Source organism: Myotis daubentonii, chromosome 8, assembly GCF_963259705.1.
Source record: "Myotis daubentonii chromosome 8, mMyoDau2.1, whole genome shotgun sequence".
Lineage (NCBI taxonomy): Eukaryota > Metazoa > Chordata > Mammalia > Chiroptera > Vespertilionidae > Myotis > Myotis daubentonii.
This window is the reverse complement of record NC_081847.1, coordinates 64,659,666-64,684,490: the sequence shown is the minus strand read 5'-3', so window position 1 is coordinate 64,684,490 and position 24,825 is coordinate 64,659,666. Positions and strand designations below refer to the sequence as shown.

The 24,825-nt window shown below is 47.4% G+C and overlaps 2 protein-coding genes across 3 annotated transcripts in view; both read right to left on the bottom strand.

Annotated features, from left to right (window-relative positions):
* Positions 1 to 49: 49 nt before the first annotated feature.
* The window catches only part of GNAL (G protein subunit alpha L), a 100,078-nt gene continuing 75,302 nt past the window's right edge, over positions 50 to 24,825 (bottom strand). For both annotated transcript variants that reach the window (XM_059706651.1, XM_059706652.1), the window contains exons 6-12: positions 10,451 to 10,505; positions 8,873 to 8,946; positions 8,261 to 8,319; positions 7,805 to 7,925; positions 5,483 to 5,613; positions 2,685 to 2,752; positions 50 to 2,337 (exon numbers count right to left, since the gene is read on the bottom strand). In XM_059706651.1, coding sequence (XP_059562634.1) covers positions 2,191 to 2,337; positions 2,685 to 2,752; positions 5,483 to 5,613; positions 7,805 to 7,925; positions 8,261 to 8,319; positions 8,873 to 8,946; positions 10,451 to 10,505 — 655 coding nt within the window. In that variant the 3' untranslated portion in view covers positions 50 to 2,190. The remainder of the gene's footprint in view (positions 2,338 to 2,684; positions 2,753 to 5,482; positions 5,614 to 7,804; positions 7,926 to 8,260; positions 8,320 to 8,872; positions 8,947 to 10,450; positions 10,506 to 24,825) is intronic.
* Positions 17,014 to 18,311, bottom strand: CHMP1B (charged multivesicular body protein 1B). Its single transcript, XM_059706650.1, has one exon. The coding sequence runs from the start codon at positions 18,190 to 18,192 to the stop codon at positions 17,593 to 17,595; it is 600 nt and encodes a 199-aa protein (XP_059562633.1). The 5' UTR covers positions 18,193 to 18,311; the 3' UTR covers positions 17,014 to 17,592.

The following is a 24,825-nucleotide window of genomic DNA, read 5'->3' as shown; positions in this document are numbered from 1 at the left end:
TAATAGTAATGCATGCAACAATATATGCCTTTATTTTTTGTGGGGGGGGGGGGGGCGTTTCTGTTCAGTTTTCATGTTTTACTTTGAAAGTGCAATGGAAACTGAAAATAAGTTCTGCTTTAGATGTCTCAGTTCAACTGAGAGTTTTATCAAACAGTTAAGGATGAGAGGGGAGCAGGAATTCGGTGATAATGAAATAAAATGCTTGTTGCATTGATTGTCTATCAAGTAGTCATCCTTTCATGTTAAACTAGTAGTATTTAACATTGGATAAGTTTATAAAGGATTATAAAAATGCTAATTATATTATAGAGTAGACTTTAAAATACCAACAAATACTAGACGACTAAAAAGGGAATTAATGAAGTAATGTAGGCTAGGCTGTCACTTCTCTGGGTTTGTACTGTTGAACTACAACTTTGGACACCGTAACAGAGTATCTCTGACCTACGGACACTGCCCTCAAAGCTGTGGCTGCGGCCAGAATAGAAAACGTCTCTGCTACAGTGGCTCTTGCTTTCTAGATACACTGTGCCAGAACTTTTGAGGCTGCATTTGCAGATCTTTCAAGTTTGAGAAACAGCCATATATGTTGACTTTATATTTCAAACAAAAGGTCTGTCACGTTTCTTCTTCAAAAGGCAAGTGGAAGTGCCATCCTTGGATTCTCCTAGGAAGAATCCAAGACACAAACGCTGACACCCTCTTGTCTTCTTCTTCCTGTTTGTTTAAGATGGAACCTGTGGTCAAGTAAGTGGCTCAAAAGCTTTGACAGTGGGAATGGTCAACCCATTTCCACGCAGGGAACATGCAAACATCCTTAAGTAGCAAAATAATCAAGGAACATACCATCTGGAGAGAAAAAACATCTTGGATCCCTGTGTTCCCTGAAGGGAGCTTGTGATGTTAGTAAGCATTATTTCTAAGATGTGGAAGATTGGTGTGTATTATACATTTATATATGTGTGTGTGTGTGTGTGTGTGTGTGTGTATATATATATATATGTAAATTTTTAAAGTCATGGAGTATTTTTCAAAGTCCTACCTTGATAAAATGTCCTAAATTCCACAGATACCATTCATTCCCTTCCTTAGAGAAGCGGCAGGTCACGCAGACACTTAGCTGTTCAGCACAATAAAAACACGTTGCTTTTACAGGTGTAGCCATAATCAAGGCACAGAGATCTACCAGGATTTTTCTTTAGTAGTTATACAAAATAATCTCACATGTTGTGGTCTGTACAGTGTAATAAACCAGCAATAAAACAACAAGAATATATGAGAGAAGAGTGTTGCCCGAGCAGAGGGAAAGTCTAGAGCAGCGGTTCTCAACCTGTGGGTCGCGACCCCTTTGGAGGTCGAACGACCCTTTCACAGGGGTCGCCTAAGACCATCGGAAAACACATATATAATTAATTACATGTTGTTTTTGTGATGAATCACTATGCTTTAATTATGTTCAATTTGTAACAGTGAAATTGGGGGTCACCACAACATGAAGAACTGTATTAAAGGGTCGCGGCATTAGGAAGGTTGAGAACCACTGGTCTAGAGAATCATTTTCAGACGGGACACACTTCGCAGTAGTGAAGGTGGTAGGTTTTCTGCCTAAAAAGCAAAGGCTCAAAGTAGCTCTAATTGAAATGCCTGAGGCTGGCAGAGGCTCAAAATAGGACTGAGAAAAGGTGTTCTTGCCACTCTGTGGCCTGGGGCCTCCTGAGTCTTGGGCTAATGCAGATCAGAAGCGGTGGCCACTTGTCCGCCTGCAGCTTCATAGAGCTAGAATCGGGGAGCTGTGGCGCCCCGCATCTCACAGTCCTGCTGGATAAGTCGGGGGGAAGGACGCTTCTCCGCCATCTCTCAAGATTTTAATGAATCAATCAATCAATCACTGACTAGATGAATAGAAGGGGCCCCACCTAGAGGCATCTCACTGCAGTGTCACCCAAGTGAGAGCGGATGGTTGGCAGTGCCACAAACTGGGGAGGGTGGGGAACGTCATGGTTAATGAAAACAAAAGCTTCAAACCAAACCTGAGGGGAACAGAGGTAGCCAGAGGCTTGGTGGTCACGCCCGGGAGCCGACACGGAGCAGGACAGACACTGGGCTTGGGGCTGGCGGGCGGCCTGGGAATGGGCTGTGGACGGGAGGGCGGGGGAGAGGGCGCCAGGAGGCGGCCCACCCGGCGTCTCACAAGAGTTCGTACTGCTTGAGGTGCATCCTCTGGATGATGTCGCGGCAGTCGTTGAAGACCCTGCGGATGTTCTCCGTGTCCACCGCGCAGGTGAAGTGCGGGTAGCAGTAGTGCTTGCCGTCCCCGGTCGCTGTGCTGATCCTCTGCAAGAACAGGGGTGTCGGTGCTGCCCAGGGGCACATGGGACCGCAGCCCCACCCCTCGTGCTCAGAGAAGGACCTGGGCAACACTTGGATCAAAGACTCAGGGCTGGGGGTGTTGTCTGACAGGGAACACAGCTGTAGGGAGTGTCCCACTGCTGAACACGCAGCTGGAAACCAAGGAACCTTGCCTTGCTCGGGCCACGGAAGCTGAGGATTCAGCTGGGGCAGGGCACACATGTAAAAGGCAGCCACTGGCTGGTTGGCTCAGTGGTGGTCAGCATTTGCAAACTGCAAAGAACAGTAACACTCTAAGGGGGTAGGAAAACAGAGTTAATGACACTGCTTACCAAAAACAGATCCCTTATAAAGAACTTGGCTCTTGTAACTTTGGGATCTTCTCCCGCATCTGGTGTTGCTGTAGAAATTACAAGTGGAATTTTATTTAAATAATGTGAAACTGAACTACAACTCTGTGAAAACTAAAAAGGAATGACAAAGTTGGACTGCGAGCCAGGCTGGCGTGGCTCTGTGGTTGAGCATCGACCCATGAACCAAGAGGTCACTAGTTCGATACCGGTCAGGGTTGTGGGCTAGATCCCCAGTATGGGGTGACGATCAGTGACGTTTCTCTTTCATTGATGTTTCTATCTCTGTTCCTCCCCCTTCCTCTCTCTCTAAAAACCAATAAAAACATATTAAAAAAACAAGAACAAAGTTGGACTACAATATACTCGTAGCATTAAAAGACACGTATGGCAACCTGGCCAGCGTGCTAAATGGTTAGAGCATTGGCCTGTGCACCAAAGGGTCACGGGCTTGATTCTCAGTCAAGGGCATGTACCTGGGTTGCTGGTTTGCTCCCCAGCCTGGGTCAGGGTACATGTGGGAGGCAACTAATCGATGTGTCTCTCACTCTGATCTCTCTCTCTCTCTCTCTCTTTCTCTGGTGGTAGGGGGATAACTTGCACTCAAATAAAATGACAGCATCTCACTGAACACTGGCCACGCCCGCAGCTGCCTTCACTGTCAGCGGTCTCTGGCGGAGAGAAGGCCCCGGTCTCCAGGAGCTGGCACCAGGCCTCTGGCTGCGGCTGCAGGGGTGGATCTGCTTAGCCAGGCCACATTCCCATTCCATCAGCCTTGTTCTTAGAAAGACCCCCTCCTACTGTTCCTACCACAGACTACAGCATCTGCAGCCCCAATTAAAATCAGTGTGGCGCCCGGCCAGTGTGGCTCAGTGGTTGAGCATCGACCTATGAACCAGGAGGTCACAGGTTGATTCCCGGTCAGGGCACATGCGGGATTGTGGGGCTCGATCCCCAGTGTGGGGCGTGCAGGAGGCAGATGACCAATGATTCTCAGTCAAGGACATGTACCTGGGTTTAGTAGTTATACAAAATAATCTTACATGTTGTGGTCTGTACAGTGTAATAAACCAGAAATAAAACAAGAATATATGAGAGAAGACTGTTGCCCAAGCAGAGGGAAAGTCTAGAGAATCATTTTCAGACAGGACATGATGTTTCTCTCTCTCCCTATCCCTTCCTCTCAAAAAGATCAATGAAAAAAAATAAATCAACATGGCACCCACTCTGATCTAGGCCCTTCCTAGCCTTTTCCCCATGCACATTCTGAGTTCATGGAACCAGTCGATAGCTCTGAGGCCCTGTGAAGTTCATTTTCCTAGACTCTAGGCTCCAAATCAGCGTGTTCTCATCACTGTCTTCCCTTCTCTGTTACAGCCACTGTGGTCTGGGGAGTTCTGCAGGCGCTGAGTCAGCCCTGACCTGGAGGCCTGCCAGGCTTGGCCAGGGAGGTGCCAGGGCAGGCCTGGTGCAGAGGGGAGGGAGGAGTGGGCAGGGGAGGAGCACAGTGTGACTGAGGTGTGGGGGAGGAGCGCAGTATTGCTCAGGGGTGTGGGGAGGCGCAGCTCTATTTCCTGGACAGGTTAGGACTGGCCTCAGTTTGTGGGAGATTAAGTCAATGTTGGTAGGGATCTTACGCATGTTTGTGACGTGTTTCAGAAGTCCAAAGAGTTTTCTGGAAAGTTGAGTGACCAGAATCAGGGAGCCTGGGAGAGGAGCTGCACTGACCAGATCCATAGCTGAGATGAGGGTCAGGGCCAGGGCCCAAAGGAGGGAAAAGGAAGCGTGTGTCGTCCTGGATGGACAGTGAAGTAAGCTCCACAGTGCTGACTGGATGGGTCAGGGAAGGGGGGGCTGGGGACTGGGGAAGTTAAGGCAGAGTCAGTTGTCAGGAGACAGGAAATCAGCAACAGAGAGGGCAGCGCCAGGCGTGCTCTGAACACCCCCTGGGCGGGGGTTAGCCACCTGAGCCCTGGGCAGCACACCCCTGGGCTGGCTGAGGTCCGTGCAAAGAGGCTGATGAATTTTCCCACCTTCTTAGCTGGAGTTGCTAGGAAAGTCCTTTTCATTCTGCTTGATCCAGTTTGGGATTCAAACGTAAGAAGTGGTGTGATTCTGCTGTAAACAAACCTGTTCTCTGAGACTCTGGTGGCCCAGGGCCTGCTCAGAACTGCAGAGCAGCAGCTGGAAACAGCTCTGCCAGGCAGGGCCTCCTGCCTTCGCACTGGAGTCCCGTTCCCAGGAGCACCCTAATGGGAATCACCAATGTCATAGCCAAAGTCACCCCGAGACAAGAGACGTAAACACGGGGCGGAAAGCCCGGGCTCCGGAGGGAAGGCCCTCACAGGCTCCACCTGAGTAACCTTGAAAAGTGGCTTTACCTCTTTCAGCCTCACTTCCCACAAGAAAACAAACAACGAAAACTCCCACACAGGGCTACCGGGAGGGCTCAGGGTGCAGGTCAATGTAAAGGGCTGACCTAGGCCCAGGTGAGGCCCAGGAGAGGCACAACTTACCCCAACGGATGACAGATTCACCCCCAAACTGTCCTCTCTCCAAAGGCACAGTTCAGGTGGAAAGTCCAACTGCAATTTTTACAAACGGAAGCCTACCCGGACGTCTGAGGCCGCTCCTACCTTCGGGAGGGGCAGTCGTCAAGAGGAGTGATTGTAATTAACCGAGAGTCGTAGAGCCATCAGAACTGTTGGAACTATAGTTATTGGGCTATTGAACAGTGAAGTCTTTTCCTGAATCGGGGGAACCTTGTTTTGAAGCCTTACCATCCTCAGGAACAGTGTAATTTGCATACTCTGGGAAATAATCCTCAATTTTTGACTTCCCTGCCAAGACTTTCTCTGCCAGCATATCTTGTTTGTTCAAGAACAAGATGATAGAAATGGTCCGCAACCACCTGAAAAGGAGAAATAAATACACACATTGTACATCCACTCTACGGAAAGAACAGCGAGCGCAGGAGGAACTCAGTGACGAGGAGAGCACTGCCACCTTCCTGGGGGGATCGGCCTTAGCATTGCCCCACAGGCCGATATATCTCCATCCCGCACTCGGCCAGCCGCCAAGAAAGACATTCTTAAAATGGTAACCAAATATGGCAGCTGACTCAGCAGTTTTAGCGCCTTCTACCTTATCTTCCCTGGGGAGATACACGTACTGGTACCAAAGCTAAGGATTACTTATGTAAGAAATACACTTGGATTATTTATGGTGGGTGTACCTTACTAAGAAAGTGTCAGAAAACTAGAAGAAGTTACAGCGTTGTTAATAAGATGCAGGACTCCTGAGCTAATCGCACAGAACATGGTTGCGGCTGGCTTGGTTTTCCCTGCCACCTCTGAGCAGGTCTGAGTTCTCCAGACTGGCAGAATGTTCATCAGATCTAGATCTAGATCCCGGCGCTGGACAGGCCAGGCTGGGGGTGGGGTGGGGGGCTCAGGCACCGTGGAGGTGCAGGCGGGAAAGTTCTCTGTCTCATTTCGATAGACGCTGGAAACTGGCTTAACACGAGTTCAGTGTGCACATCAGCAAAGCCTTTAGCAAGTCCATTCCTTCGAAGGAATCAAGCTGATGGGTAGCACACAGGAATCTTACCAGGAATTAGAAACACAACCCATGCTTCTCCCACATGGAAATAGCCTTAAGGTTTCTTCTGGTTACAAAATACACAGCCCTTGCCCTGGCTGGTGTGGTTCAACTGGTTGGACGATTCTATTCCTGGTCAGGGCACATGCCTAGGTTTTGGGTTTGATTCCCAGTTGGGGTGCATGCGAGAGGCAACTGAGGTGTTTCTGTTTCTCTCTCTCTCTCTCTCTCTCTCTCTCTCTTTCTCTCTCTCTCTCTCCCTTCCTCTCTCTAAAATAAAAAAATATCCTTGGGTGAGGATTAAAAAAATACATAGTCCTTGTAAAAATGAATTTTTAATTATAGAAAAATTAGTAGATAGGAAAAAAAAATGTAATTACACCCAGAGACAACTATTAGAATGTTTATGTTTTGACTTTTCATTTTTTTTTTCTATCCTCACCCATATTTATCATGTTTATAAAAATAAGTTCAAGGTGTTTTTAAATCTGCCTTTTCATTTAACAACGTTGTGGTCATTTTCCCATGTGACTGTGTGTGTGTGTCTATATCTATATCTATAATTATATCTATTTTAATGACTCCAACATTTCTGTGTATACCTAGTATTTTTTGACTCATTCTTTCCCACTGTCTTAATAGTATAAAAATAAGAACAGCTGTTGAGCACTTTATTAGAGAAATATTGGCCTGATAACCTATTGGCCTTTTGCAAGGACAGCTTATGTTTCTGACCTCCATGGTGCGATTTCTCCCCAAATATTTCCGAAGACACTGATTTTTAACTCCATGTGCAGTGTTTGGTGTGTGTGTGCCGTTCGCTCCTGTGCAGTAGTAGCACTTTCAGACGCGATTGTGCTTTTGAACTGTAACTGATCGTAGGGGTCACCTAGCTATATGTGGATGCTAAAAACTGGCACTTTCTAAATTCTGAAAACCAAACCAAACCAAACCAAACCAAACCAAACCAAACCAATTTTGTACCCTAGATAATAATCTTAGGCTCTCAAAACAGAGATTTAAATTTTCTTCACAGCCCTGGCTGGTTACTCAGTGGTTAAGCGTTGGCCCTTGCACCTAAGGGTTGTGGGTTTGATTCCCCATCAAGGGCACGTACCTGGGTTGCAGGTGTGATCCCCCGCCCCGGCAACCAATTGATCTCTCTCTCTCTCTCTCTCTCTCTCTCTCTCTCTCTCTCTCTCTCCCTTCCTTCCTCCCTCCTTTCACTCTCTCTAGAAATCAATGGGAAAAAAATGTCCTTAAGTGAGGAATAATAAATCTTCTTCACAAAGCACTAGCAGAGCTCCATCGAGGAACGGTCTATGTTAAGTATGTCTGTATGTGAGATGGACTAAAAAAGCTACTTCTTGCAGTTTTTGGATTTACTGGTAAGGAATGAATGGCTATGTCTGGAGAACAATAATAAAAGTGAGCTGAGTGATACTTTCAATGAAAGAAAATTTGCCATCCAGGGGTGAGACTGAACCTATTATTTTTATAACCTGTTGTTCCAGATGCTTTCGAAAAGGTCCAGGGACTCTCTCAGCCTGTTGGTGTTGTTATCTTCCCGAATCACCATGTTGTAGCTACTGCAGGCTGCCACGTAGATGATGGCGGTGACGTCTGAGGGGAGAAGAGAGGAAGTTAGACAGATGTCACTGGGGGTGATGACAAAGCACACATCCAACTGCTACCATTTGCAGGGTGACTGTCACTCCCTGACCGTGAGAAAGACTTGAACCAGCGCTGTGTGTGCAACTGGTCCTTCAGCCACGTGCCGGACAGGAGTCCACCCATATTAGTGAACGGCAAATGGGAGCTGGGGATACTTAAATTCCTTACTTCTGGGAATCATATTTAAGGCATTTTATAGATGATCGCATGCAAAGCTACTTAAACATAGTGGCAGGAGTGAGGGGAGAATTCATCCCCTTTTCTGGAGGGTGCATAGAAATCACCGTTAAAGCACTGGATCCATTTTCTTCTCTCGTCCCTCTGGCCACCGACATCAAACATGCTGTGGAAGGAGAAGAGGACGATAATTACTTGGGGTGTGAGGACGCACCCTGTACTCTGTGCTCTTCTTCACGCTGCCTGCCTGCAGCACAGCCTGTGCGACCTCGGCCTGTGTGACCTCGGCCTGCGCGGCCTCGGCAGGCTGCTCGGGCAGCCCCGGGTCTGCACCAGGGAGCCAGCCTGGGCGTCCACAGCCAGTCGTTTCTCGGGTCACAGCGCTGGCCCTGTGGTCATGGGGTGGCTTGGGCTCCTCTTCTCAGGGCGGCCTGTGCGGTGCATCCCTCTGCCCGCGTTTCTGGCAGCAGTTTCTCTCCACCTGCCCCACCAATGCCTGGGGTCTTTCTCACCTTCGCGGGCCTCTCCAGTCTTGGATTCCTCCCTTCCCTACACTCACTGCATACACCTCAGCACCACACATTTACTTCTCCGGAAGGATGGCAATCCCTTTGGCACTCTGCTGGGTCTCCCGGCCCGTGCCCAGTAGGCCCCAGACGGCAGCAGGGAGGGCTTCCTGCCCACAGCCCGCACAGGCCTGCTCCCAACAACACACTTACTGAAAGTTCACTTTGTCCACTTGGAATCGGGTCTCAAAAATCCCTGATGTCAGAACTCTGCATCTGAGAAGGTCCTGGAGCAGGAAGAGAAAAGCAGACCAAGTGACACCATTGCTCTCCTTCGGAAGGGAGGCCCGGGATGCAAGCATCACGGAGCTTTTCAAACAGCGGTTTCTTCCATCGTAAGAGCAACAGCAGTGCAGTCCTTAAAGCTCAGACAGAGGTGCTCTGTCTCCCTCCCCGACCCCAGCCCTGAGAAAGTCACAGCTAATGCCTCGGTTTGGTCTTAGAGACTGGATAGCTGTGCTTTTATTTTTTTCAGGATTTTTATTTTTAATCACCGATGAGTGTAGCCACTGACTGTTGTGCTCCTGACAACCACACCCCTTCCTTAAGGTTGTGGGCGAGATGCTGCCTGCACTCTCCCGATATAACCGATATAACCAACCGAGAGCCAGCTGTTCTGGGTTTAGAGCCATTTGGGCAAAGGAAGTGCAACTGCACTCACAGATCATGGGTGCTTTGGACTGGGTGCTAATAGAGTTAAGATTTCCTCTCTTCCCCGCACACTTCTCTGCTAAGATGAAAGATGACCGTGGCCGGGAGGGGATGAGAAAGCCATAATTTTATAAGCTGACATCTCTTGTATGCTTGCCAGATGTCAGGGTATTTTTTCTGATCACAAATCCATTGTGGTGTTCATGAGGCAGACACTGCAATCTCTCCGGAAGCTGGGAGGTGGTCCTCCCCTCTCAGCCTGAAGAGAGGAGCCTCATGGGGATGCATGACTCAAGGCTGGGAAGGCTCCGTGGCTCTGCCAGGTAACTGAGTGCTCGCTCAGAGTCCGCCCCCGAGACAGGTGGGCTTGAGGGATGGAGAGGAGCTCAGACCTCCAGGACGTGCAGCGCAGAGAAGAGAGAGCCTCCCTGAGATCCCAGGGCAAGGCCCTCCGGGGGACAGGGGACGGGGGAACGGGGGGACGGGGGACGCAGACAGGGGTGTGTTGCAGAGGCAGTCTGAACGGAGCCCCCTAACTTCTTTGGGGCTCACTGAGCTCTAGAGGCGTCCAGAGGGCGCTTAAGCTGAACAATTCATGGTTCTCCAAGTCTCTACAGATGCCTGAGGGTCAAAGGTTTGGGGGCCACGGAAGGTCCCTCTCTGCTCCTTGCAAAGGGGTAATTTTCCTGGCTAACCCCCTGGAGAGTGTGCTGTGGTTTGTGACTCAGACCAGGGCCAGAAGCAGGATGGGCAGGGTTTATGAAGCGAGGGAGGCAAAGGTTCGGTTTTCTGTGGAGAGCTCCAAGAGGAATGGGAATTGCTTAGTCCTATTCCACAGATAACATTATTGTGATATTGGTAATGTAGAAGTTTAGTACATTTCAGAGAGCTAAGTCTGTGGGCCATTAACAGGGCATAGCAAACATACCACCTGTACATGCAGGGACAACATCATTTGCAAGAAGTAGTTATTTGAAGAAAATTTTCCTTAATCCATTTAAAGACAATCACTGACTAATACTGACAATTTCTTTGACCTCACGAGGTTCCAACAGGTGGCTCAGCTCTGAGTTCACGTACCTGGTCTGTGGGGGTGTAGTCCACCAGGCTGACGCTGTCGATTCTCTCCAGGAAGCTGAAACGAGAGCCAGCAGTGCTCAGAAAGTCCTCAGATGCCCTTCTCCTGGGTCGTGGGTGACACTGGGACAGCCGCACCAGCACAGGACAGGGCAGCAGGAGCCGAGGGAAGCTCCCATTTCCCTTCCTGCACGTGCGTCTGCCCAAGTAGCGTAACAGTCCTGATTGACATAGTCATGCTACCATAACTACCTTCCTCTACCTTCTTCCCTCTGCCTTCCCTCTTCCCTCTTGTCCAGTGTTGTAGAGTGGGGGGTGAGGGACCACTCAGAAATTGGGAGGGACACAGACTTCCTTCCAAGGCTAAGCTAGTAGAGGAAGGCCATGGTGGGATGTGAATACAAAATGGGAAGTGAGAGATGTTCCTTTAGCGTAGTAAGTTCCTGATAAGGTCTGAAACCTTAGGGGTGCATGTGTGTGTGTGTGTGTGTGTGTGTGTGTGTGTGTGTGTGTCTGTGTGTGTGTGTGTGTGTGCGCGCGCGTGCGTGCAGGTTTAATCTGGGGGCACACCTGGCGGAAGCTATAAGATTGGTCCCAGAGGTCTGTATGAGACACAGTGGGAGGCAGGGAGGAGTAAGCGGCAGGAAAGGAGATTACATTGCACCTGCAGGGGGTAGAGGACAGGTGCTCGCCCTCCGCTGCACCGCCCGCTCACCCGGCAGAGGCACCCTGTGCATCTTGTCCAAAACAGCACCCTTGTCCACCTCCATGCCAACCTGGCTTTATTTTTCTACAAAGTGCTTAGCATGACCTGACATGTTTTACATTCATTGGTTTATTATCTGTTTCTTCCTACAAAACGCAAGCTGTCCAGAACAGGTTTTTGTCTGGCTGGCCCAGGTGTCCCCCGGCACCTCCTAAGACCTGACCCCTGATTGCTTGTCTGATGAGTGGCATTTGCTCCCGCCTCCTCCTGGAGCTGGAAGAGGTAAGCGAGCAGGTGGCTGAGAGGCCCAGCCCCAAAGGACACGGATGGTTAAGACCCAGGAGCTGGTGGGGACTGGTAGCTGGTGGTCAGAGGGCACCTAGGGAAAGAGAGGGCTTCAGAAGGGCAGGGGAGCGTGAGGAGAGGGAGTGGGCTCAGCGGCCCAGGTTCTCCTGGCCGTGGGTGCCCCCGTGGCCAGGGTGAGGCTCCTACACTGAGGAAAGTGTATGTGACATACACAGGGACAGTGTCGGGCTCCCCTGCCTGTCCAACACTGGAAGGTCTGGGCACCATCACTGGGTCTGTGAAGTAAAGCAAAGATCGGGCCTTCTCCTAAGCCCTTGTACTTGGGGCATTCTGCATAGCACAGAGGTGCTATCTCCCATCTCTACTCGATGCCCCACCAGCACCCCACCAGCCTGCACTGCAGGTCTTAAGATGCTTTCAGCAGGGGCAAGAGGGACACAGCAAGACCACTTAACTGTCGTGGCCACCTTCACTCCTCGCTAAGGATAGTCCCAGTGTCCAGCTGCAGGGATGGCATGTTGGTGCCCCTCCATTCATGCACCCTTGATTTGGCACAAGGCCCGGCTGCTCCAGGACCAAGACCTACCTCAGAGCTGCAACAAGAGGCAACCAACTCAGCGGCAGGGGAGCCACCGGCAGGATGTGGCGAGGGGCTAGGGTGGATCTGCTCTGTTAGAGATATCCCTTCAGAGACAAAAGGCGGTGAGGGCAGTGTCCCAAATGAGGCCATTTCAGCTGGAAGCCAGGGCCAGGCCCACGCAAGGGGAAGCAGCTGTGGGGGGAGGTGCCTGTGACTGCACTGCCTGCTGCGGGAAGAGGTAGCAGCGCCACTGAGAGGCCAGAGGGACCCTGATCTGCCTGTGGCCCCTCCGGGAGGTGCTGCTCCACGCATACCAGGGGTAGGTGAATCGGCCTGGCGTGCGGGGCTGGTGCCTGAGATGGAGCAGTTTGGACAGAGTACAAACAACTGGGGAAATGCCACAGGAGGGGACCGCCTGGTAGCTGGGGAAACAGGAAGGCCCCAGGTTTGAAAACCACAATGCAGTTTAGCTAAGTGCTTGCTGGTCTTGAATTTGGTGAAGTACGCACTGAGTGCCTGACCGTCTAGCAGGAAAGGAGCCAAAAGATTCTGTGATGGAGGAAGAGGTTTCTGCCCCTGCAAAGGGAGCTCTGGACTGAAGCCCAGACCTCCAGGAGGGTCTCGGATGGGGACTGAGCTGCCCCCTGCCCCCAACCCCAACCTACGGGCTACAATAACTTGATGCAGAAAGGATCTGTTCTCCTGGCTGGAGATGGATAATCTGACACGTGACACAGAAACCAATAGTCTCTGATTAAAAGGGCTGGAAGGAACTAAAAATTAAATGAAACATGAAGCCTTTGGTTATAGAGTTTAGGAAGCAACCAATTTCTATCAGGATGCAGAGAGGGTGGAGGGAGGTGGGTGACTCGATTAACATGTTAACAAGTAGTATAAGTAGAAACAATGGAATATGGCTAAAAAAGTACATGAAAAGGTTCTGATGGGTGGGGGAGTACCTTCCTGAATGCTGCTAAAAATACATGGTTCTGAGATGTCAATGGCACAGGCAAAGATGTCAAGTTCTTTTCCCATCCTCAGACTCCAGGATGGGTATTCGAGTTTTTTCCAGCTCTGATGCTTAACCATCTAAGGGAGCACTGCGAAGCATCAATGAACATTTCCAAGAGCATCTCCTGAATTGTTACTGGTGCTGACTGGTGTTCTGAGTGCATAGGTTTCAAGTTTGTGCAATAAAATAAAAAGTGAAAATTCCCCCGGCATGTGAATGCATCCCCCAGTTCTCTGAGACACTCTCTGAGGAATAAAGGAATAAAATAAGAATCTATAAATTTCTGCCACATTTTGCCTAGGTCTTTGGTTGAACCCACATATTTCTCAGCATGTTGTAGAAGTACTTCATATCAGGGCTCCTAAGATAATACAGGGCGTCCCCAAAAATGTATACACACACTCTGAATAATTAAAAGGCAGTGTTTATTAAAATACATTTCATTTTCAAAATTGAGCTATCAGCTGTGAAAGTGTGTATGCACTTGTGTGTGGCACCCTGTAAATAGAGATGAGTTTTAAGGGTCTTACTAATCATACACAGAATTTCACATGACTACATTTTAAAGCTTACACTGTCTTCTTAAATATGCCACCAGATTAAAGAATCCCCCTTATAGACCATCCATTCACACTAGAGACATAGTTGTAAGGCAATACCGAATTACAACTGTAAAACATCACCCTCATATGGGCACTATAAAAAAGTAACTAGCCCCAGCTGGTTTGGCTCAGTGGATAGAGCGTCGGTCTGCAGACTGAAGGGTCCCAGGTTCAGTTCCCAAGGGCACATGCCGGGGTTGCGGGCTCAATCCCCCCCAGTAGGGGGCATGCAGGAGGCAGCCGGTCAACGATTCTCTCTCATCATTGATGTTTCTCTCTATCCCTCTCCCTTCCTCTCTGAAACCAATAAAAATATATATTTAAAAAAGTAGTTAAAAAGCATTTTATTTAGATTTTCTTCCATTTTCTGCTACAGCTGAGGATATTTATGTTTGCAGAAGTGTTTTTATTCTCATCATTTAGATCTTCTTTCTGTTCGATATTGGTTCAAAATAGCAATTCATTGTTTATTTCTCATCTATTTCTGCTCCTCTTCTAAAATAACTTAAAAGTCACAGAGGTCTTATGTCCATGGAATTGATCATGAAAAGGGATAAGGGACCATGAAGAGATGATTTATTTAAAAATCATTTACTTTTAACATATACATTTATTTAAACATATTTAATATTATCTCTGTGAAAAACTTACCAAGTTGGAACTCTGTCAAGGTAAGTAAAAACCTTTTCTCAGTGTTATTGAAATTGATTTCAAGATACTTATTTTCATGATATAAAAATACTATGGAGTGACAAAGAGCAGCAGGGTTAAGATCCACGCTGCTTATATAACCACGCAGAAACCCTATTTTGTTTAATGTGACCTTTTCTCCTTTTTCCCACCCCTTTTGATTAAAACTGGCCTCATCCAAAACTCTGACTTAGCCACCTTCCTCTCCCTTAAACAAGCCCCCCGCCTCCCCCTTAATCACTAAGCCCTCAGAACAAGGCTCTGGTTGGCATCAAACAAAATGGAACATCCCACTGACTAAACCCTGGGGAAACCAGCCAGAACGATGCCCTGGCTGACATCAGGACCAGATGCAATGACCAACTGCCCACTACCCTAGCAGGAGCCAACTGAGCTTCGGACCACACCAGGTCCAGCAATCATGACCAAGAGAAACACTGTCTGTTCTGTGCCATATGGTTGTAGAAAAACCATCCAGCCGTAGAAGCATGAGCCTAGGTAAACCAGGCAGGCATTTTATTAATGCCAGTCAGTTGATTAAAAAAATGAAAGGGGCTTGCCCATCAGTTTGTTCAATGCCAAATGGCTAGTGGCTTTTTGTCAAAAGTACTCAAAAGTCTTGAGTTTTGGATTTTGGCTACAGAAATGCCTCCAAGAGGGTGTTGTGCATATTGCAAAGGAAGAATCTAGAACAGAAAGCCCCTCGCTTCTGCTTCACAATGTGAGATTGTCTGGCTGACCCTGAGACGATGTTCAGTTAATAAGGTTTAGACTGGTACTTATTTTAGGTGTCTCTTTTCCAAATCAAAGACAGCTGGGTAGGTACACAATGTCCAACAGTCACAGCATGTCTCTATCTAAAAGGTACACATATACATTAACATTCCTTCAAGAAGAAATAGCTTTAGTAAGCAAGTTCTCCAATAGTGCACACGTAACTGAGCTGAAATAATTTAAATTGTTCATAAATAAATGAAAAGTATATTCTAAATCCATGTTAGAAACTGTACATTGAAGGCAGAAAAGTAAAAAGGAGAAATAAAGAGTAAAAACTATTAGTAGTTGCATGGGAGATTCACTATTTCCTTGGTATGTTTGCGTTGGATCCTTTTGAAAATTCTATCTGTTGCCTGGAAAAGTTTCAATGTGAGGGAGAATCTTTAATAAACTATCACAATAAAGAAGTAATAGCTAGAAATAGGCTTCTAGAAACGTGCATGAAAATTCCATGCTACCTGAACAGACATTCAGGTAGTGAGTTTGGAAAAATACCAGGCTTTCTGAACCAAACCTACCTCTGAATTATTGTTCTCAAATACTCTTAAAGAGAATGCACACTTACATGTAGTAACATGCAGTTTAAGATGATTTATTTGACAAACTTCTGTGGTTTACACTTCAATATTTCATCAACTGCAAAAATAAGGAAATTCATGGGTCTAATATGCTTTCAAAATAATACTTATGGTTCCTAAAAATTTACACCCATTTAGTTTAAAATGAACATATTTTAAGAAAGTTCAAGCTTATTCAAGCATTGTTTAATCTCACAAAATAGATGAATATTGTTGGGAATATTTCTATTACAAAAGGGTCATCAATTTACCAAAGGACTCAACACTAAGCTATTTTCAAAGTTTTAATGATTTGTTCCAGTCTAAAGAGGGGTTACAACTCATGCTGTACTCACACAGTCGCCTCTGTGCAACCAGGTGGATGAGACGAGACATCGAAAGGAGGGAATTCTACAAAGATGTGGCACAGACAATGGACAGGTGTCCCTTAGAGAAGACTTCAGAACCACCACCAGTCAGATATAAAGACACTTAAATTTAAGGGGCGGTTCTCCTCTACATATTCGTGCTGTTTTCTCCCCTTAACCACACTCAGTCACACTGGAAAACATGTCATGAACAGTGAATCCTTCAAAGGGTCTGGGAGAGTCCCTACAGTTACCTTCTGAAACACTGGTTTTCTCTGTTGGGGAAATATTCCAGTGAAGGAAAGGAGGGATTTAAAATATCTGTAAGTATTCAAGTTAGATTAACAGACTTGTCAAGGCAAAAGCAAACTGGTGTTCTTCATGTTTTGAGGCTAAGAAGGTTTTGGCTACAGGATTTCCTTTTCAGCTAGAAAATACACCCTGCTCTTCCAGAAGGATGGAAGGCAGCACAGGTGAGTCCTAGCCTCAGAGGGTCAAGCACGCTGTCTCATCCTGCATCCCCCCCACCCCCCCCACGACCACACACACACACACACACACACACACACACACACACACACACTTCATTCTGGCTGCGTGGCTAAGTAAAACATTCCAACTTACATTTCCAAAGTTTTTAAGGAATTGTCTTAAGAACAACATAATAGATGCAAATAACTACAACTTAAAATGCTGTTCTAATTTTAACTCTATTTTTGGTTGTTAAAATCAAAACAAAACCCACAAACACACAGTCTCAGGGTTTTCTCAAACCAATCAGCAGTTCTTTGGCAATGTTAGGGTAAGTAATGTGGCTGCCATGCCAATTAACATTTTATAAGAAATATAATTAAAGTGTTGAGATAGGAAAATAACTAGAAATGTTAGAGAAGCTCATTTGAAAGAAACTGACATATGTTAAACCTTGTAAATCTTAAAATTTACAGAATGTAAACAGTAAAAGCGTATTATGCAAGGATGTCCTAAGGTAATTTTAATATAAGTTATGAAACAGATTAACAGTCAACTGTAGTCTTATTTTGATGGCAAAAAAAACCAAAGGATACACAGAAATGGCACTGTCCATTAAATAAGTCGAATGAGGTGTTGTTAACCCTGCAAAGTAATCACTCTCTTCTTTTCATGTACCGAATGTCAATTCTATATATTACCAACAATGACACTACATTCAAAATAAACTTCGATTTTGATAGCTCAGGCAGAAAACGGAATACACAGGAACTAGAGATTTGATAAGGTTTTTGAGGAAGACTCATCTACGCCAAGTTATTAACGAGTCCTGTTAAAAGGCAGCTATAAAAATACACATTATCACAAGATAGACAGAACTTGAACATCCAGTTAAGGGTGGAGAGAGGCTGGAATTTCTTAATGTACCCGAGCGCGCTGTAAACCCGAAGGCGGAAGCATCGAAGATCGGTCAGTCCCAGCGTATTCGAAGGCTGTAGTGTGCAACCTCTCCCCCAGCATCCGGAGTGCGTTTCAGACGGGGCCGCCGACGGGAGACCCCAGGGGGAGCTCCGGGGTTACACCTGGTCTCGCAGGCGGGCCAGCCGCTGGGACAGCTCGTCCTGCTCCGCCGAGGCCACGCTCGTGCCCACCGAGTCGGTCTGGCCCTGCGGCAGCTCCATGTTGAGGTCCAGGCCGGCCTCGTCCGCCATCTCCTGGAGCAGCATGTCCACTTGGCCCTGGGGCGTGGTCAGCGTCGTCGTGCTGCTCATCGTGTCTTCCATCTGCTGCGTCTGGACGTCCAGCGTCTCAAACTGGTGCTCGAACTTGTCCATCAGGGCGGAGATCTTCTCCAGGTTCATGGTTTTCAACGTCGCGTCCATCGACTTGACCACGCCGGCCATGGACTTGGTCACCTTGCCCATCGTCACCGCCGTCTGGACCCTGGCGGCCACCGCGTCCACCCGCGCACTCATCCTCAGGAAGTTCACCCCCTGGTTCTTCTGGCGGATGGCGTTCTCCGCGTGGATCTTCGCGACTTCCATGTTGCCCTTCTGAATGGCCTTTTTGATTTTGGCCTTTTCGGCCTTTTCCTCTTTGTCGCATTTCTTGGCGCTGCGGCTCAGCTCCTTGGCCGCGAACTTCAGGTTGAACAGGTGCTTCTCCATGTTGGACATGGTCGGGCGGCTCCTCGGGGTGGGCGGCCGGACGGGCGGGCGCGGAAGGGAGGCGGCGAGGAGGTCCGCTCTCGGCTGCCGCTCCTTTGTTTTGGTCCTACTTCCTGTTTTTGCTACGCGGCGCAGGCGATGACGTCAGAGCTCGGCGCCGGGAGGTGGGGCCCGCGGGGCGGAGGCACTGGGGGCGGGGCCTGTGGGAGGGACCTTAAGGCGGGACGCCCCCTAGCGAGGAGCTCAGACCTGACTCAGCGGATGGGCCCGGCTGACTAGGGCACTTGCTTTCTGCGCAGAGTTCTGCCCTGTTTTTTTTTTGTTTTTTTTTTTAAATAATATATTTTATTGATTTTTTACAGAGAGGAAGGGAGAGGGATAGAGAGTTAGAAACATCGATGAGAGAGAAACATCGATCAGCTGCTTCCTGCACACCCCCTGCTGGGGATGTGCCCGCAATCAAGGTACATGCCCTTGATCGGAATCGAACCCGGGACCCTTCAGTCCGCAGGCCCGACGCTCTATCCACTGAGCCAAACCGATTAGGGCATGCCCCGTTTTTTAAGTATATAAATAAGCAGATTCACGAAAAGCCGTGTTCACACACCCACTTTCTTAGGCATATGTCTGCTGAAATGTGCAGGATGTGTCTAGAGCTGCCGGCAAAAAGTGTCCCAACTCTAAACGTGTCAGGCCTCCAGGTGTCTGGGCAGAGGGCTGCAGACCAAAGCTTTCCCTCTTTGCACGGGTAACTTCCACTTTCGGAGGGGAACCTGAAACCATGGATTGCTAATACATGAAACTATAAAACAAAAGATGTGTTATTGTCCCGCCTCGCAATCTCTGATTACGGTTTGGGCTGCAGTCCTGTGATATCATTTTTATTTATTTCACCAATGGCTGAAAATACTTTCAAAACCACGGACCACCACATTTTTACCATAGCTGGAAGTTCGGTTTATTGGTGAGTTGCCAGCAGCTATCATCTAAATATCTTTCTGTGATTTCATAATAAAAAACACACACGCCATCATTTGCCAACACTATTCTATCTATTTGATGTTTCATAAATATCCTAGGAACTTCACTCATATTTAAGTTTGACAGGCTAAATTGTCGTTTTAAATTATGCAGGCAGAGAACAGTGAAGTATTGGGACCCACACCCACGGGCATACATCAAAAACTGTCACTATGTATTATACCCTTAAAAATGCCGGCTTTAAAAGGCAGCAATGTGCTGTAGCTTTTTTCTTTTAGAAAGATTGCTCAGATACAGCAATAACAAAATATAGGATGGTCCAACCTGCCGAATGAGCTAGGTTGAAAATGATTACTGAGAGCTCATTCTGTTTAGAGATCATTTTGATCCAAAGTCTCCCCATCCCCGTGTGCCTCCTGTGATAACTTGCCAAGTGTCTTGCACCACAAATTAAAGATGTGCTGGTGTTATGTGCATTTTCCTAAAACGGCTCTGACTAGATCACATCTTGCTCCAAACCTGGGCAGAAAGGCTGAACTCCTCTATGTGGCATATTGGGTCCCCATCCTCTCATTTCTTTCCCTCCCCTATGCTCCAGTTAAACCAGAATGAAGCTTGGAAATTGAGTGTCATTTGATCGGGTGGAGAATGAGAATCGGAGCTCCACCCTCTGCTGCCTGGGCTTCCATCCCATTCATCTCTGCCTATTGCCCCTGCTCAAAAGCCACCTTCTCCAGGAAGCCTCCCAGGGCCCCTGCCTCTGTGGTGCCATTGTACTCGGCAGCTCTGCCAGAGCGTACAGGGCAGGCTGCAGAGACAGGGTACCTACTGTATCATGAACCTTCTCCCCAGTGGGCAGCAAGTTTTCTGCACACAGTAGGCACTGCATCCAATAAGGTTTTGCTGAACTGAATTGTGATTGGCAGGGATAGGGCATTACCCTCATTAGCAGCTTAGCCAAGAGTACTTTTTTCCCTAAAGTAGACTCTTTCCTCACATGTGACATTTCCAGAAACAGAATAATAATAATAATAATAATAATAATAATAATAATAATAATAACAATAATAATAATAACAATAAAGAGAAGAAATCTGTTTGAAGTGGGGCTAGAGGGCCTATGCCTCCTTCTCTGCTCAACCCCATCTTATCCTCCCTTTCTTTTGGGTCCCTGGCTTGCAGTTAGCAAACCAGTTCCTTAACCATGTTCCATGATCTACAGTTTGCTTAATGACAAATTCTCATTAGATGAGAGCGTTTACAGTATAATCATGAGAGACTGTGATAGATTATGAGCATAATGACAAATAACATTTATTAAGTACTGATGAGCCAGGCATTATTCTGGACACTTTACATGAATTAACTCATCTCATCCCCACAAACCTTAGGAGATAGACACTATTAACACCTCCAATTTACAGGTTAGGAAACCGAAGCAGAGAGAGCTAAACAACTGGCCTGGGACCACCCACCTGCTGAGTGTTAGAAATAGGGTTTCATAGATATACTGGGGTTCAATAATAAAAAAAACATTGGGGAATCCAATAAGTTAACAAAAATAAAAGACTGGTCATCTTCGAATTAAAGTAAGTCGATTTACCAGTTTTCTTCTGAGAAGATTGAGAAGTTGCATTGACTGCAAGGTTAATATGACCTAAGTAAGGTTGCTAAAAGAAGTTAACATCCCCTGAAACTACGTTCATTGAATAATGGAATAACCGCAGGTCTCCCCTCCAGCCTGGTCACAGTCTAGAGCAGGGTGGGGAACCTTTTTTCTGCCAAGGGTTAATTGGATAGTCATAACATCATGTGTGGACCATACAAAATTATCAACTTAAAATTAGCAACTATATTTGGTCAAGCATTTAATTAACTCACCCTAATGCCTTGGCAGGGCCAGACCAAATGATTTTTGGGGCTTTATGTAATGGGCCTTGGGCTGGACATTCCCACCCTGGATTAGTGTGAGGATCAATTTGTTAACTCATATAATGTGCATAGACTAGCACCCCCACATGGTAAGTTTCAATAATGATGAGCTATCTTGCAGCTACACTTTGAAGCTTAGAAATACAGGACACATCTCTTAAGGTATTCGCAAGCTGTTCACTTCGTTAATAGTAGTAGTGGTTCTCGATGAATTCCCTGGGTTCCTTGTAAGTGTTTCAAAGAATTCAGCGAACACTGGAAAGAGCTATAAAAAAAAGCCCCTCATACACACCAATGTCTTAAATGCCATGTTGCAATTTGTGGGGTACCACCAATGGGTTAATTTGTGCTGCTGTTTCTGACTTTTCCTTAGACTTCTTATCACATCTCTACACATGTATATTTTCCTCCCCTCTACATTTTATTATGAAAAAGTTCAAACATACAACACATTTGAAATCATTTTACAGTGAACGCTTGAATACCCACCATCTAGCTTCTGCCATTACCATTTTACTATACTTAAAAAACCCCACATATCTATCCATGTATCTATCTTATTTTTGATGCATTTCAAGGAAATTGTAGACACTGGTATACTTCCTTCTACATATTTCAGCTTGCAGATCTTTATCTAGACATCAATATTTCTTTATAGTTTTTTAAAATGTAAAATTTAGATCCAAATACACACAAATCTTAAGTGTACATTTGCTGAGTTTTGACACCTGTGTGTATCTGTGTAACCCAAACTGTCAACATACTATGCACATATTTCATCTTCCTGCAGATGTGCTGTCCGGAAGGAAGGTTGTAGCAGAGCACTGGCCGCTGGCCCCAGTATAATCGGGAAGGGGGTCCCTGAAGGCACAGAGGAGGCAGCACGCTGCTTTACCAAAGGCCATCCCAAGCTCTCACCACACAGGACCTGTCACATCATCAAAGGTGAAAATGTGACACATTCCCACACTAGACAGCATTGTGTCTTTAAAAATTTAAGCATCTTCCGGACTTCACATTTATGTTAGCTACTGTAAGAAGTTGTTAGAGGCTATTAATTCAGCTTGGAAGAAAATTTCTTACAATTCTCCTTTTCACATTTCTGTATTATTTAACTTAAAATGTTCCCTGTGATTATAGGGCAAACAAAACAAAACAAACAAACAAACAAACAAACAAACCAGTTTTTGCTACCATTTGCTACTACTCATCTACATAAGCCAGAATATTTCCATACACCCAATCCCAGCAGGAAAAAACTGGATGTTGAGCCTACTGCAAAACTCAACTGTCATCTATGAATATTGAAATTCAATGTTATTTTATTCAAAATGACTACACAGAACTTATAATAAGTACATGCGATTGATGTGAACATCTATCACATTTAGTTCTAAAAAAATACTACTTTGGTATGATATAATTATTCTAAGAAACTATCACTTTGACTTGGTATTTGATGTAGACTGCATTTAGTCCTATGGCTACAAACTTTGGAAACTAGCCCTAGTTTTTAAACTGGGCGCTATGGAGCCTGGTGTGAATTGGGGCCAACGGAGGGGCCACAATGGAGTCCGGGAGGGGCTAAGGGCCACTAGTTTGGGCTCCTCACCACCACTGACCCCTCCTCACTATTGTTACCCGACACAGAATACTGTTTGGCAAAGGGTCTCACTTCTAAGAAATAAGTGGAAAAATATAGCTCTAAGGTAGAAAAATATTATTATTATTATTGTTACTAGAGGCCCGGTGCACAAAAATTTGTGCACTGGGAGGGGGGGTGGGGGGTGGGAGGGTCCCTCAGCACGGCCTGTGCCCTCTCGCAGTCTGGGACCCCTCGGGAGATAACGACCTGCTGGCTTAGGCCTGCTCCTGGGTGGCAGAGGGCAGGCCCAATCCCTAGGTGCAGCCCCTGGACGGGCTCAGAGCAGGGCTGATTGGGGAGTTGGGGCGCTGTCCCCTGTCATGCACAGAGCAGGGCGGATCGAGAGGTTGCGATGCCACCCCCAGTCACGCTCAGGGTAGGGCCAATTGGGGGGGTTGGGGCACTGCCCCCTGTCACACTCAAGGCAGGGTCGATGGGGAGGTTGCGGCGCCACCCCCTGTCATGCACAGAGCAGGGCCAATCAGGGGGTTGGGGTGCTGCCCCCTGTCACTCACAGAGCAGGGCCCATCAGGGGGGTTGGGGCTCCATACCCTGTCACGCACAGAGCAGGGTCAATCAGGGGGTTGGGGAGCTCCCCTCTGTCATGCACAGAGCAGGGCCCATCAGGGAGTTGGGGAGCTACCCCCTGTCACGCACAGAGCAGGGCTGATCAGGGGGTTAGGGTGCCGCACCCTGTCACACACAGAGCCGCAGGGTGATCAGGGGGTTGGGGAGCTCCCCCCTATCAGGCAGAGAGCAGGGCTGATCAGGGGGTTGGGGCACCTTCCCCTGTCACAAACAGAGCAGGGTGGATAGGGAGGTTGTGGCCCCACCCCCGTCACACACAGAGATGCAGGGCGATCAGGGGGTTTGGGCACTGCCCCCTGTCACACTGATCCCGGTGCCGGGAGGCCTCGCGGCTCCGCTGATCCCAGTGCTGGGAGGCATATTACCCTTTTACTATATAGGATAGAGGCCTGGTGCACAGGTGGGGGCCAGCTGGTTTGCCCTGAAGGGTGTCCTGGATCAGGGTGGGGGTCCCCACTGGGGTGTCTGGCCAGCCTGGGTGAGGGGATGATGGCTGTTTGCAGCTGGTCACACACCCTTCAGGGTGGGGGTCCCGCTTGGGTGCCTGGCCAGCCTGGGTGAGGGGCTGAGGGCTGTTTTCAGGCTGGTGGGTGACTGAAGCTCCCAACCGCTCCTTTTTTCTTTTCTTTTTTTAATTCTGGGCCAGCTTTAGCTCTGAGACTTGGCTCTAGCTCTGAGGCCTCAGCTGCTGAAAGGAGGTATCTGGTTTGTTTGGGTTCTATAATCAAAACACTGTTTCAACTCCAGCTCTGAGATCCCAGCTGGCTGAAAGCCGGTTTCTGGGGTTTTGTTTAGCTTCTATATTTGTAACAATGTTTCAAACTGCAAGCTCAGAGGCCGGCAGCGGCAGGCGGGGGACGTTGGAGTCCTCCGTCACTGAAGCAAGCAAGCCTCATGTTCGCTTCAAGCTGCCTGGCTGCTGGCCGCCATCGTGGCTGGCAGTTAATTTGCATATCGCCCTGATTAGCCAATGGGAAGGGTAGCGGATGTATGGCTAATTACCATGTTTCTCTTTTATTAGATAGGATTATTATTTTACCATGTATAGTTCAAGGGCCTGATTTTCACAGCCTTCAAAAGGAACCTAACAATACCCAGTGAATGGGCAACAGCATCAGAAACTAGTGCGAGGGGCAAGGACTTAGAGCGTCAGCTGGTCCCAGGGTCCTGTCTTCTGTAGGAAGTCTGAGGATTCAATGAGGTGTCCCATAGGAAACCACTGGGATTTTCCACTCAAGGGAGTAGTTTTTCTGAAAGATTTAAATAATCCACGTACACAGTGTGAGATAATAGAAAAAATATATATATCTGCCCCTGTCTCCTGGCACAGAGCTCCTGAAACCCTTGTAACCTCCAAAGTTATAAGAGCACTAGAAGCATCTTTTTTCACTGTTTGGTCTTTGACTGCAGTTCCTGACACAGAGCTCCTAAGTCCTTTGGAATGTCCTGAGTAATAGAGGTCTTGTTTGTTCTGGTCAGGTGACTCTGGGTGGGCT